Source organism: Mirounga angustirostris, unplaced genomic scaffold (genome assembly GCF_029215605.1).
Source record: "Mirounga angustirostris isolate CCGP_5_RB_7025 unplaced genomic scaffold, mMirAng1.0.hap1 SCAF_6, whole genome shotgun sequence".
In the NCBI taxonomy this organism is placed as follows: Eukaryota; Metazoa; Chordata; class Mammalia; order Carnivora; family Phocidae; genus Mirounga; species Mirounga angustirostris.
Window position 1 is genome coordinate 50,795,195 of NW_026991714.1, and position 15,904 is coordinate 50,811,098.

General features: G+C 35.2%; 1 protein-coding gene across 12 annotated transcripts in view; it reads left to right on the top strand.

The window, feature by feature from the left end:
- COP1 (COP1 E3 ubiquitin ligase) overlaps window positions 1-15,904 on the top strand; it is a 263,344-nt gene that overhangs the window by 93,267 nt on the left and 154,173 nt on the right. For all 12 annotated transcript variants that reach the window (XR_010412330.1, XM_064594283.1, XM_054508048.2 and 9 more), the window contains 2 exons: window positions 8,681-8,795; window positions 13,913-14,048. Coding sequence is in view for 11 of the 12 variants with exons in the window: in XM_064594283.1 (XP_064450353.1) it covers window positions 8,681-8,795; window positions 13,913-14,048 (251 nt within the window). In the remaining variant the exon portion in view is untranslated. The remainder of the gene's footprint in view (window positions 1-8,680; window positions 8,796-13,912; window positions 14,049-15,904) is intronic.

Below are 15,904 nucleotides of genomic sequence, written 5' to 3' on the forward strand. Positions count from 1 at the left end.
ACATTTTTGAAGAGTATGTTATTTATTTTGTAGAACATCCCTCTCTTTGAGTTTGTCAGATGTTTTCTTAGGACTCAATACAGATTATCCATTTTAACCAGGAATACTACAGAGTTGCACCCTTCTTTGTTAGTTTCTCATATCTGGGTGCATATGATACCTCTTTGCTCAATACTGATGATGTTAACTCTGATCACTTTATTAAGGTGGTACCTATCAGATTTCTCTACTGTAAAATTACCATTTTCTCTCATCTGTGCTATTAATAAATCTTACTTGTAATAGTTATTGATACGGTTATTGCCCAAATGATAATTAATGATAATTTTTAATTCCTTATTCCACATTTATTAGTTAGCATTTCTACTGTAAGAAAGACCTTTCCCTCCTCTTTGTTTATATCCTTATGGATTTATGGATTCCTCCTAATTCATTCTGTTAATCATTTTTTAAAAAATATTTTATTTATTTATTTGACAGAGGGAGACACAGCGAGAGCCAGGAACACAAGCAGGGGGAGTGGGTGAGGGAGAAGCAGGCCTCCCACTGAGCAGGGAGCCCGATGAGGGGCTCAATCCCAGGACCCTGGGGATCATGACCTGAGCCAAAGGCAGATGCTTAACGACTGAGCCACCCAGGCGCCTCTCTGTTAATCATTTTTAACTTAAATTGTCCCATATTTGGCTAGTTGGAACTCTTTGAAGTTGATTTCCACGTTCTTTTGACATGTTCCCATCATTCTTTAAGTACCTTCTTACATTCTTAGACAATAAGATGTTGCAGCATCACCTTGCCCCAGTCCTGGAATCAGTGATGTATCCAAGAAACCCTATTTTCTTTTAATGGAGAATGTTATTTAAATACCAAGATCTGGGTTTTAAGTGTGCTCATTGGTCCTCGAATGTCAGTGCCTGTAGGTGTTTTCAATGGACAGAGAGACCTAGGAGACATATGTATGTGTATATATAATGTATGTTATGTTATCTATACAGATATATATATGCATTAATTACATATTAATCACCTTAAGTGTTTGATTAATGAAAGGACTCACAGGAGTCAAATAGTTTATACTTCTGGAATAGCTTGATTAAAGGCAGTGGGTACCATACAGCCAAGAAGAAGGAGGATACTCACTGAAAGGGGTCTGGCGATTTCAGGTCCAGGCTTCTTTGTCCTTCCAGACTGGGTCATACAGGAACTGCTTTGTCTCCAGGTTTAGAAATACTCCTGGCTTGTGTCTCAAGTACTTCAGTAATAGGAATCCAAAGTTGGCTTGTGGTCAGGATCTCTTATTTTAAATATGTCACGTAGGCAGTACATTATAGTTACATGACCAGCCTTTAAAGGCTCCACTGAAACCACGTACAAATGATAAATTGATTTATTATTACTAAACAATGCTGACAGACTAATATATTTTGTTCCAGAACAACTCACTGACTTATGGTACAGAATATCATTTTATCTTTCTTTAGTGAATACATTGCATAATGTAGGCAAGAGTCTAGAGATAACCATGTGGGCAATCCAGACTAGCTGAGATTAATCCATGCTCTCAGTATATAATACATAATATTTATACAATCTCATATATTTCATATATTTATAAAACATTATATATAAAACATGTCTCTGTGTTTCAGTGTCTCTCCTTTAATGGATGAATGGATAGAGAAGGTGTGTATATATACTCAATAGTATATTATTCATATATACACAATGGTATATTATTCAGCCATAAAAAAGAAAAAAATCTTGGCATTTACTACAACATGGATAGATCTAAAAGTTACTACGTTAGGTGGAATAAGTAAGACATTTGGTAAATGTGGCCATTTTTATTTAGAGGTAATCTAGATCAACACAAGTGATGAACATTTCCTTTTGATTTTTAACCATATTTATATCCTACCTATAGATCTAGACCTTACCCTGAATGTATTCATTCTTATGATTGGCCTTGTAGATTATTTACAGCCAGTTTGTATTCTCAAACATCTATCCCTTCACAATTAGTGTATTTCTCTTCATTTATGTTAATGTTATTTTTAAATTTAACAATTAACATATGGCAATGAGCTAAGCAATGCATTTTTACCAAGAATTATGAAGCAATCTAATTTTGGATGGATTAGAAAGGAATTGCACTGAAAAAATAAATTCAAGAAAAGCTAAGAGTAAATAGCAAAATAATTGTGAAAAAAAAGCTGCAATAAAACCTAGAAGGCAAACAGTGGTTTTGATTGCTTCTTTGTTATATTCTTGATTTTTGTTATTGTAATCATTCTCATGTTTCAGACTGAAATCTTTACTGTGTTTCCATTGAGCAAGATCACTTTTTTTAAAAAAATCCAGATTCTTGGGGATGCCTGGGTGGTTCAGTCTATTAAGCGTCTGCCCTGGGCTCAGGTCATGATCCCGGGGTCCTGGGATCGAGTCCCACATGGGCTCCTTGCTCAGCGGGAAGCCTGCTGCTCAGGATAACTACTGAAAGCATTTTAACAGAATAGGTAACATTTTAAAACAGTAAAGTGGTGGGAGAAGGGGGTAAAAATATAAGTGCACTTATATTTTTGTGCACTCTCTCTTTCTCTCTCTGGCTGACAAATAAAATCTTAAAAAAATAAATCCAGATTCTTCCCCTAAGAATTTATAAAAATTATGTTGGTACATAGAAAGGAATATATTTCATGAATATGTAAATAGAAGCACAATTACAATAAAAGAAACACTGAACTGAGCTCTTAATGTTAATTACTAGAACCATTCAAGTTACCCCTGTGCTTCTAACAAATTTCATCACCTTACCTTATGTCCAGAACTAATTACTTTTCTGATATTTCTGTTTATCAATGTGTTGATTTTTTAAAATAGTTTTACCATACATATATGTATCTCTATATTATTTGGTTTGGCTATATGTAGACTTTCTAAAAATGATATTACGTAGTTTTTTGAGATTTGTTTTTTCAAAGATTAGTTCCTGATGTCTGTGGATGTAGTTGATTCATCTTCACTAAGGTATATTATTCCATTTTGTTAATGTACCACAATTTATCAGTTGTGCAGTCTGTCTACATTTGAGTTTTTGTAGAGTTTTTGTTTTTGCTATCAAGGGCATCTTTGTCCATGTCTCCTGATGTACAGATGCAAGAGTTTCCCTAGATTTTGTACCTAGGAGAGGAAGTGAGGGTGACAGGGTAGACACATCAGTGGTTTTTGTATTTTGCGATAATATCGAATTGTTTTCAAAGTCTTTTTGTTAATATAAAGCTCCTACCACAAAAGTATATGAGTTTGTTTCTCCACATCGTTGTCAGTACTATTGAACCTCTAAATGGTTGCCACTTTAGTGGCTAAGAAAAGAAGTTAGCTGTGGTTTTAATTCTTATTTTTCTGACACTCTAAAGCCAGCATGTTTTATTTATTGGCCTTTACTTTTTGTGAAATAGCATTTCATGTCTTTCTCAATTTTTAAATATTGGTCTTCTGTTTATTTACTTGTAGAAGCTTTAATATATGTCCAAAGTAGTAATAACTTGTTTCTTAGGTGTTGCGAGTGTTGCGAAGATCATTTTACAGTTTGTAACTTCCTGCCTCTGATGTTGGGTTTTGATGAACAGAAGTTCTTAATTTGAGTTATTGAATTTGTAACTTCTATAATTAGTGCCCTTTGTGTTTCATGTAAGAAATTCTGCCCTATTGAGATTATAAACATATTCAGTGATATAGCACATGGCCAATTTTGTAAATGTTCCATGTATGCTTAAGAAGAATATATGTTTCTAATTGGGTACAGTGTTTTATATGTATTCATTAAATTAAGCTTTTAAACTAGGTCATATCATTTTCTCAGTTGAGTTGATGAGGTTATTCTACTGCTGTGTTGGTGGGTTTGTCAATTTCTTTAGGATTTTTTGCTTTATATATTTTTGAAGCTGTGCTATTATGTGTGCACTGGGTATACAATTATTAAGTTTAAAGTTTTGCATTTCCAGGTGCTGTTTCCATTTCCATTTCCATTAATGCTTTTCATCTTGAGTTTTTTTCTTCAATTAAATTTGCCTAGTACATTATTTTTCATGTTATTATTTCCAGATTTTTAGTGTCTTTATGTTTTCAGTGTTTTTTTTTTTTTTGCAGATAGCATACAGTTATATTTTAAAATTCCTTTCTATCACTAATTAGTATTCATATTTATTACTCTTTAATGCTTGCTATTTCTCTCCTTTTTGTGTTTTTCTCTTATATTTTTACCCCCTTCTCCCACCACTTTACTGTTTTAAAATGTTACCTATTCTGTTAAAATGCTTTCAGTAGTTATCCTTGAAATTGACCCAAAGTTAACGTCTAAACAGAATCTAAAGTTATTATAATCTTTTAAAAAAAATCTAATTCCAGGGGTGTCTGGGTGGCTCAGATGGTTGAGCGTCTGCCTTCGGCTCAGGTCATGATCCCAGGGTCCTGGGATCGAGTCCCGCATCGGGCTCCCTGCTAGGCGGGGAGCCTGCTTCTCCCTCTGCCTCTGCCTCTGCCTCTCTCTCTCTCTCTGACTCTCATGAATAAATAAATAAAAAACATTAAAAAAAAATCTAATTCCAGTATAGTTGACATACAATGCTGTATTAGTTTCAGGTGTACAATATACTGATTCACAGTTTTGTACATTACTCAGTGCTCATTGTGATAAGTATAGTCTTAATCCCCGTCACCTTTTTCATGCATCTCCCCACCTACCTCCTCTCTGGTAGCCGTCAGTTTGTTCTCTGTAGTTAAGATTCTTTTTTTTTATTTGTCTCTTTTTTTCTTTGTTCATTTGTTTTGTTTCTTAAATTCTACATATGAGTGAAATCATATGATGTTTGTCTTTCTCTGACTTTGTTACTTAGCGTTATACCCTCTCGATCCATCCATGTTGTTGCAAATGGAAAGATTTCATTCTTTTTCATGGCTGAGTAATATTCATGTGTGTGGGTGTGTGTGTACACACGTACACCACATCTTCTTTATCCATTCATCTGTCAGTGGACACTTGGGCTGCTTCCATAGTTCAGCTATTGTAAATAATGCTGTAATAAACATAGGGTGCTTGTATCTTTTTGAATTAGTATTTTCAGATTGTTTGGGTAAATACCCAGGAGTGGAATTACTGGATCATATGGTAGTTCTGTTTTTAATTTTCTGAGGAATCTCCATTCTGTTTTCCACAATGGCTGCACCAGTTTTCATTCCCATCAACAGTGTACAAGGGCTCCTTTTTCTTCACATCCTTGTCAACACTTGTTGTTTGTTTGTTTGTTTCTTTTTTTTACTTTAGCCGTTCTGACACATGTTAGATAATATCTCATTGTGGTTTTGATTTGCATTTCCCTGATGATCAGTGATATTGAGCATCTTTTTATTAAATTTAATATCTTAATTACTCTCCTGAACAACATAAGTGCTCCAGAATTGAAACTTTCTTCATTCTTCTGATTTATATGCCGTTTTTTGTTGTATTTATTCTGACATGTTCTTAAGCCCCATAATTTAGATGTTATAATTAATGTTACAAACAGTATTTAAAATTACTTATTGATTACAGGTTTTCTTTTCATTTTGTGCTTCAGGCCTTCCAGTTTGTTTACTGAAAAATTTTTTTTTTTTTTAAGATTTTATTTATTTGACGGAGATGCAGTAAGAGAGGGAACACAAGCAGGGGGAGTGGTAGAGAGAGAAGCAGGCTTCCCGCCGAGCAGGGAGCCTGATGTGGGGCTCGATCCCAGGACCCTGGGATCATGACCTGAGCCGAAGGCAGATGCTTAATGATGGAGCCACCCAGGCGCCCCTGTTTACTGAATTTTTTAAGCACACAATTTCACACATTTTTTTTTAATGGCTTATAGGCAATATTCTTTGTTTTCATTCACATGAAAAAAATATTGCTCGTTTTATTGTGGGATAGTTTTTTCAGGATCTGAATTTTAGATTGGAGTTGTTTTCTTTCAACTTTTTGAGGATAATCAAAGTTCCTTTTCCTAGCTGCTTTTCTTGCTATTCTTGATGGTCCTGTCAGGTGAGTTATCTCTTCTGTTTGTCTGATTTTTTTTTTTCAAGTTTTTTTTTTTTTTTTAAAGATCCGATTCACTTATTCATGAGAGACAGAGAGAGGCAGAGGGAGAGGCAAGGAGCAGGGAGCCTGATGTGGGACTCGATCCCAGGACCCTGGGATCATGACCTGAGCCGAAGGCAGACGCTTAACCATCTGAACCACCCAGGCGCCCCAAGATTTATTTATTTAGGGGCACCTGGGTGGCTCAGTTGGTTAGGCGTCTGCCTTCGGCTTGGGTCATGATCCCAGGGGCCTGGGATCAAGTCCCACGTCAGGTTCCCTGCTCTGTGGAGAATCTGCTTCTCCATTTCTCTCTCTCTCTGCCTCTCCCCCTGCTTGTGCTTGAGCTCTCTCTCTCTCTCTCTCTCTCTCTCTCTCTCAAATAAATAGATGGGGTCTTTGGAAAAATAAAGATTTATTTATGAGACAGAGAGAGGTACAGAGAGACAGGGAGAAAGCGAGAGGAGGGTGCACGGATGGGGGGAGGGGCAGAGGGAAGAGAAAGATCATCTCAAGCTGACTCCCCATAGAGTGCAGAGCCCAACCTGGGGCGCCATCTCTTGACCCCAAGATCATTACCTGAGCCAAAATCAAGAGTCAGGCACTTAACCGAATGAGCCACCCAGGTGCCCCTATTTGTCTGATTTTAAAATCATTTTGTTTTTGAACAGAAACACAGTTTTGCCTTACTGTGTCTAATTATTGATTTCTTTTAAATTATCCTACTTGATAGGAATAATTTCTTTGTATTTATATCTGTTTTCAGTTCTGTAAAATTGTCAACATGAATTCTTCAAATATTTCTTCTTCAGTCTTTTACAGTTTTCTGGGTCTCTAAGTGCCCATATTTTCAACCTTATACTTTTATACTTCTTAACCTCTGTTTCAAATTTTCTACCTTTTTATTTTTTATCCTTAGTTCTGGTTAATTCCTTTAGATTTATTTTCCGGTTCACAAATTCTCTTTTCAGTTTCTCTCAGTTTTAGTGTTTTTTCTTTTGTCGGTATTTGTCTCCAAATGAGTATTGTCCTCTTTGTCTTTCCCCTCCTCGGCACCATTATATTTTCTGAATTCTCTGAATTCAGCTTATTTGCTTGTATATCTGTTAAATCTTTGTAAGTTGTCTTACTTTCTTGTGATTCAAGCACTGCTTTAAAATAAGATTTTTACCTACCACCTAGTTTTAGCAGGGGTTCACTTTAGAGTGTTTTATTCAAGGTAGTACCTTAATATTTCTTACTTAAATACATTTGCAGTTATTGTATACTTATGATGAACTTGTGTCATCTCAAGCTCTCGTCATTTGTCTCATCTCTGTGTCTGTGGGCCTCAAGCATAATAGAAAAATAACCATTTGTGGGAAGAATTGTCTTATCCTTTCATTTAAAATGGTGTAGGCAATATTATATATTGAGGACCATAGATTTTTTTAAAATAGATTTATATGCCAATATATTTCAGGTTTGCTGGCTTTATATATATGTGATTTAGTTCTGATCTTCTAATGTATATGGTAGACTAGTACATTCATATTACATATTACTGCCCCTTAATTTAGTAATCAGTATTAACTTAAATATATATTCTGTCAATCAAGGATAATTTCTCTTATTCAAAGAGTACAGGGTTGCAATATAAGGATGATGAAAAAGTAATTAGTTTTCTTTTGAACATTGTTTTCTAACAATTTCTGCATATTAAAATTCTCAAAATTCTAAAATTTAGCATGGTAGTTATAAAGGATCCTATCTTAATTTATTTTTTATTATTTTTTAAAGATTTTATTTATTTATTTGACAGAGACACAGCGAGAGAGGGAACACAAGCAGGGGGAGTGGGAGAGGGGGAGGCAGGCCTCCTGCTGATCAGGGAGCCCGATGCAGGGCTCGATCCCAGGACCCCGGGAACATGACCTGAGCTGAAGGCAGACGCTCAACAACTGAGCCACCCAGGCGCCCCGATTCTATCTTAATTTGGAGAGTTGAAAGAAGGTTCTTATTTCATTCTTATAAAATTGGCCTTGAGAGCCTATTTGCATATTTTATTTATTTTATTTTTTTAATTTATTTATTTTTTTGGCTGGAAGATTAGAGTTTTATAGCAAACCATATTGCACCAACCAGGGGCCTAGCCCAGCTGGGACTTAGCACTTGGCCCCACCAGGTTGCTTCCTCCTCCTCCCCCAACTGGCCCCATCCTCAGGCCTTTCTCCATCTCCAGAAGCCCCTCCCCTCTGGCCTTTGGTCCACCCAGCCCCTCCCCCACCTATGCGCCTCCCTGTAACCTGAGGTATGTTGATAGATTTCCCCCCTCCCTTACATAGTACAAGCAGGCTTCCCCAGGAGGCTTGGGCTCAGGGGCAGGACCTGGACCCAAACTCCTGCCCCTGGCCCCGCAAACCCTGAGCTTATTTGCATTTTAAAATAAAAATTGAAAAATATGGTCTAAGAACTATGAGTATTTACCATTTTTAGTTATTTTAATATGTTGATATTTTGAATATGCAATCATTTAGGTATTCTGTGCAGAAAAAGACTATCATTTGTTCTTAGTTACAAGTGTCTTTTCTTATGTTACTACTTTAGACAAAGAAACAGCCTTGGTATAACAGCACATTAGCATCAAGAAGAAAACGACTCACTGCTCATTTTGAAGATTTAGAGCAATGTTACTTTTCTACAAGGATGTCTCGAATTTCAGGTACATATTCCAGACTTCTTAAAATAAATCAAGTTCATATGTCAGATCCATTTCTAGTTTCTTATGCTGGATTTATATAAAGTCCTATTTATAAAACAAAAGTATGTATTTTCAACATATTCTACCAGAATGTTATGGAGGTTCTTAGAGATATTGAAGAACATTTTTTTTTTTTTTAAGATTTATTTATTTGACACAGAGAGAGAGACAGCTAGAGAGGGAACACAAGCAGGGGGAGTGGAAGAGGGAGAAGCAGGCTCCTGGCTGAGCAGGGAGCCCTATGCGGGGCTCGATCCCAGGACCCTGGGATCATGACCTGAGCCGAAGGCAGACACTTAACGACTGAGCCACCCAGGCGCCCCAAGATATTGAAGAACATCTGTTGCCCATAGCTGTTTTTGTTTTTTTCCCCCTCTATTTGGGGATTTTTAATCTTTGTGTAGTGAGCTATATAAAGTTAAAAAAAAATCAACCATGAATATGTTGCTACGAGAAATAAGTTCCATTCAATTGCCTCTTATTATGAAAAATTAAACATTTATTAAGTTTTAAGCACTGTCCTTTGTGCTAAGAATAAAAAGATGAAAGAACTGATTTCTGTTGTCAGGGAGTATTGTAAATTCAGTGGGGCAAAGCAACAGGTAAATAATTCTACGTGATATTATATGTTGTATAAGTGTGTTAGGAGAATAGAGAAGAATATCCACTAATACAGCCGGGAATGAAAAATCCACACCAAGTTGAAAATGGGGAAATGTAAGGGAATGATCACTGTAGGGATTTTAGAGGATTGTATTTAGTCAAGGCTAGAATTCATTAACTAAATAAGGTAATTAGAAACATCTTCAAAATAGAGGAAATAACTTATGCAACGTCATGGACATGATAGGATATTTTCATTGCATTACTGTAGTTCTGCCCCTTGAGTTGTAACTTTCTCAGTGTCTTTGCTCACCAATGAAGTAGGGACATTAATACCAACCCTATGTTTTGTTTTGTTTTTTAGGATTTATAGGTGATATATCTATAAAATACAAATTAGGTGCTCAGTTAACTCATGTCATTAGTAATACGCCTGCTCAAAATGAGGACCACCCAGGAAAAAAATGTGTGATATTTTATTAGTTGTTAAAAATTTGGCCTTAGTTTTCTCTTGAATAGGCATGTTTGTATTAAAATCTACACATTTTTAAAATTAAGAACACAGGAAACAATGGGTGTTGGTGAGGATGTGGAGAAAGGGGAACCCTCTTGCACCTTGGTGGGAATGCAAACTGTTGTAGCATCTCTGGAAAACATTATGGAGGTTTCTCAAAATGTTAAAAATAGAACTACCCTGTGATCTAGCGGTTCTACTACTAGGTATTTATTCAAAGGATAACAAAAACACAGATTCAAAGGGGTATATGTATCCTGATGTTTATAGCAGCATTATTAACAATAGCCAAACTATGGAAAGAGCCTAGATGTCCATTGAGTGATGAATGGATAAAGAAGATGTGGTATATATTCACAGTGAAATATTAGCCATCAATTAGAATGAAATCTTGCCATGCACAATGATGTGGATGCAGCTAGAGTGTATTATGCTAAGTGAAATAAGTCAGAGAAAGGCAACTACCATATGACTTCACTCATATGTGGAATTTAAGAAACAAATCAGAAGAACATATGGGAGCAGGGGTAAAAAGAGAAAACAAACCAGAAGAGATAGAGAATAAACTGAGGGATGATGGAGGGAGATGGGTAGGGGATGGGCTAGATGGGTGATGGGTATTAAGGAGGGCACTTCTTATGATGAGCACTGGGTGTTGTATGTAAGTGATGAATCACTGATTTCTACTCCTGAGACCAATATTGCACTGTGTGCTGACTGACTAGAATTTAAATAAAAATTTGAAGGGAAAGAAAAAATATACACATTGCTTAGGACCTTTGGACAAATTTGCCTTAGGATAGGCGGTGGAAGAAAAAGAAGATTTACATACCATTTTTCCTGTGAATTCTAGGTGGGAACCAAGCTTTGTTTATAAATGTGTATGCAATTAATGATCAACAGTTTTTATAAGATGGGAAACTTTCATTGTATTGCCTGGGAATTGAACCCCTTTTTGAGCCTCTGTAATAGTCTATAAAGTGCAATAGGAAGCTGTGAAATTGAAAATGGTTTGATATTTACAAACTGATTGGCAGAAGGTTCATATTAACGCTGTTAGATGTTATTTGTTGGTACATTGTTGAAATACATCCATAGGCAAATGGCAGACATTTAAAAGAAAAAGAGAGGTAGGAAAGAGAGGTTGGGGAATAGTTTTTAAGTAACTAGCAGCGTGGCATTGCTGTGGCATAGTAAAGGTGTAGTCACAGACCAATTTATTTTGGGGATATAAAATTACTGGAAGGTAGAATAAATTAAAAACAGGAGGAAGATTAGATTTTCATTTTTATGGGCATGGTTATATTGTATTTAAAACATGTTGTCCTTAGTTTTTAGGAGTCTCAAGTTTATCTTACTGAATTTACACATTGACTATACTTAACCGTATTGGTGAATATGAAGTTCCTCCTAGTGTCCTTGACTGTGAAGAGGAAATTTTAACTTCTTTGTAATGGAGTACATAGTGTTTGTTTTTCCTTCTTTATATTTTTAAATGAAAATCCATCCCCTCTTTCTGACTTTCAATTTTCAACTCTGGAAATGAGAGATGAAGATTAAGAGATTAATGCCCTGGACTCTTAATTGTAATTGGAAGAGAAGGTAAATTATAAAGCATTAGAAGAGAGGAAAAGATGCTGAACACACTTTCACAAACTAATCTGTAATTGGAATAGGAAAAGTAATACGCTAGCAGATATGTATGATTATTGACCATAAACCTACCAAGCATACAAAATCCTACCTTTTCATAACCAGATAAAAATCAAATGCCCATACTTTCAGATACTAAAATAATTATTTTTAGTGTTTTCTTTATAACTTCTTTTGGAAGTAGATGTTAATCAATAGGTGTGATGGCCCCAGAAGTTTAGCTACCCAGGAAAAGATTATGGACTTAAGCAGAATATACATTCTTGAATGCTTGTAAATTTTTTATACTTAGGGATTGGTGTCAAAATATGAAAGAATAGATTTACATTAAATTAGTATTTAAACAAATATCTAAGGTGTCTTTCCAGTCACTATTTATTATATTAAATACTCAGAGTTAATAAGATTATATATAAAAAGAACCAAGTAGTTGTTACATTCAAACCACTTTGTAGTACAGTTGATATTGTTTTACTGCAGTAACCCATGTTTTATTTCCAATTTGTTGAATTTACTGAGAAGAATTTTTGTGGAACATTATTTAAGTAACATTATGACAGTACATGCTAATTGGGTTTGTTTTTTGCTGTTTTTAGAATGGAAACAGTATAAAATTGGAACCTTTGATATAGGTTGTTAGATGAATTTGCCATTTTAGTGTTTAAATCTTTAAAATGTAAAATATCAGAGACAGAAGCTTAGTATCAGAGACTAGTAATTGTTTTTTTGCCATAGTAGTGTTAGATAAATTTCTTTATGTCAATAGTTACCTTCAAGATAACCTAGTATCTCCAGATGAATTAAATCAATTCTTTACTGTCTATCCTTGGTACCTTAACTCTGTAGACTTAGTGATTTTTTTTTTTTTTAAGATTTTATTTATTATTTATTAGAGAGAGAGAGCATGAGCCTGGTAAGCAGCAAAGGGAGAAGCAGACTCCCCACTGAGCAGGAAGCCTGACATGGGGTTTGATCCTGGGACTCCAGGATCATGACCTGAGACAAAAGCAGACGCTCAACCAACTGAACCATCCAGGCGCCTCAGACTTAATGATTCTTATATCTAAATTTCATTATGCCTGCTTATTTTCAGAGGACATTTAAGAAGGGGAAATCATGGGGCAACTGCGGGGCTCACTTGGTTAAGTGTCCCACTCTTGGTTTTGGCTCAGGTCATGATCTCGGGGTTGTGAGATGGAGCACCACGTTGGGCTCCCTGCTCCGTGGGAAGTCTGCTTTCTCTCTCTCCCACCCCCTGCTTGTGCGCGCTCTCTCTTTCTTTCTCTCTCTCTCAAATAAATAAATCTTTAAAGTGTGTGTGGGGGGGAAATCACGAAAGTTTACCTTGAAAAAGTTGTATGTGTTTGTATGTGTATAAGCTAAAACTAATGAAGAAGGTATGAAAACAGTGCTGTAACAATCTTCAAATTTCAGTTAGGAAGCTAACTAAATTGGGTGTTTTCTTTCTTTGTAAAGGAAAATACAAGTCCAAACCTAAAGCATTTTTGAAAAGCAATGATTTTTTATTCATGCTTTCTCTGTAGTCTTGTTTCTGGGTTGGAGAATAGATAGCTGTATTTATTCCATCTTTCATGAGATGATTTTGTGATTTAAATTCCACATAATTTAATTATGAATAGTTTACTGAAATGGACTTTATTCAAAGTATTTATGCAGTGCTCTAGTGGATGGAGTTAATGTTTTCCTTGGTCCACCAAGACATTTGAGTAGAAGTATTTTATTTTTGAGAATTATTGATATATTACAGTTTTCTCCTCCCTTTTCATAATTGATTTGAGAAACATCAAAGTATAATGTGAGCAAGTATTTCACTTTCTTTTTACTTAAAAAGCAATTGCTTTCTTTATGTTATAAATTGTGTTTTGATAGTAAATAAATGTGGGCTTGCAGATGTATCTCTGTAAATGTGTTCCTTCAAAATAACGAATATACTCAGTGTATATACTCCTGTCCACCTTCATTTTCTCCATTGATAAGGGATTTTTGTTTTAATAAAAGATTATATTGCTCTTGATCAGAGGTACTTTTTTATTTTCCAAGATATTATTGCTTAAAAAATAAAGTGTTTACAGTATGTTTTTATTGGTGTTGAAAGAGACAGTGTCTTTCAATGAATCACTAAGAAATTTTTATTAAAGCTGAGAGATCAGCTAAATAATTTGTGCATGCTAGTGTTCTCTAAATACTTAAGAATTGTTTATATTTAGAATATATTTTTTAATCTGTATATACTGCTCTTTGACTTACATTGCAGTAAAATTTATTTTATTTTGTTTTCTTCATATAGATGATAGTCGAACTGCAAGCCAGTTGGATGAATTTCAGGAATGCTTGTCTAAGTTTACTCGATATAATTCAGTACGACCTTTGGCTACATTGTCATATGCTAGCGATCTCTATAATGGTTCCAGCATAGTCTCTAGGTAAGTATTGGGCAGCACTCTTTACATTTACTTCTGCAAGAGTATCTAGAATTTAACCTAGAATTTAACAAGCAGTTTCATTGTTCTAGTTAAGAGCCTGGAACACTACATCAAAAACTAATGATGTAATGTATGGTGATTAACAGAACATAAAATAAAATAAAAAAAAAATAAGGAAATAAAAAAAAAGAGCCTGTGTTCTGAAGTCAGGTTGCCTGCCAGTTTTTATTTCTGTGGTCTTGGTCAAGTTCCTGAATCTCTTTAGTCCTCAATGTCTTCATCTTTAAAATGGAATGATTAATAGTATTCACCTCTTAGGGTTGCAGTTTGTGTTCTTACAATGTCTTTGTCTGGTTTTGGTGACAGGGTGTATATGCTCTTCTCATAAGGGCTTCCTCATCTTCAGTTTTCTAGAAGAGTTTGTGAAGAATTGGTATTATTTCTTCCTTAAATATTTTGTAGAATTCTCCAGTGAAACTATCTTGGCCTTGAGTTTTCTTTGAGGGAAGAGTTTTAAATATAAATTAAACTTTTTTTTTTTTTTAAAGATTTTATTTATTTGACAGAGAGAGATACAGCAAGAGAGGGAACACAAGCAGGGGGAGTGGGAGAGGGAGAAGCAGGCTTCCCGCTGAGCAGGGAACCTGATGCGGGGCTTGATCCCAGGACCCCGGGATCATGACCTGAGCTGAAGGCAGACACTTAATGACTGAGCCACCGAGACGCCCCTATAAATTAAATTTTTGAAAGAAGTGTAAGACTAATCAGGTTATTGATTTTTTTTTTCTTGATTGAACATTATTTTTAGTTTGTGTCTTTAAAAGAATTGCCCAGGGCGCTTGGGTGGCACAGTCAGTTAAATGTCTGCCTTTGGCTCAGGTCCTGATCCCAGGGTCCTGGGATCGAGCCCCCCATCGGGCTCCCTGATCGGTGGGGAGTCTGCTTCTCCCTCTCCCTCTGCCTGCTGCTCTGCCTACTTGTGTTCTCTCTTTCTCTTTGTCAAATAAATAAAATCTTAAAAAAAAATATTTGCCCATTTCACCTAGGTTGTTGAATTTATTGGCATTCATGTGTTTGTAATATTCCTTTATTATCCTTTTATGTCTTTAGATTCTCTAATGATGTTCCCTTTCTCATTCCTGATATTGGAAACTTGTTTCCCATTTTGTTTTCTTTTCCTTAATAGTCTGGTTTAGAAGTTTATCAATTTTATTTGTCTTTTCAAATAGCTCTTAGTTTATTGATATTCTATATTTTTCTGTTTCATTGATTTCTGCTCTTAACTTTATTATTTCTTTTTTTCCTGCTTTCTTTAGATTTAATTTGCCTCTTACCTTTGTTGTTTCTTAAGGTAGAAACTAAAGTGATTGAGTTGAAAATTTGCTTCTGTAATATAATTTGTGCTCCATGCCCTGAATTAGCTGCATCCCATGAATTTTTGATGTGGCATTTTTTCTTTTTCCAAATTTTACTTTTATTGTGATAAAATACACGTAACATAAAATACACTATCTTAACGAGTGTGCTATTCAGTGGTATTTAATAAATACCTTCATAATATTGTGCAAGTGTCACTAGTATCCATTGTTTTAATATTTGACATCTTGTAAAACTGAAAATCAGTATCCGTTAAACAGTAACTCTTCGTTCCCATCTTCCCCGAATACTGGCAACCACCCTTCTACTTTATTTCTCTATTATTTTGACTACTCCGAGTAACTCATTTAAGTGAAATTATACAGTATTTGTTTTTTTGTGACTGGCTTATTTCACTTAGCAAAATGTTGTCAGTTTTTGTCCATGTTGTAGCATAAATCAGAATTTTACTACGTTTTAAGGCTGAATTACACTCCATT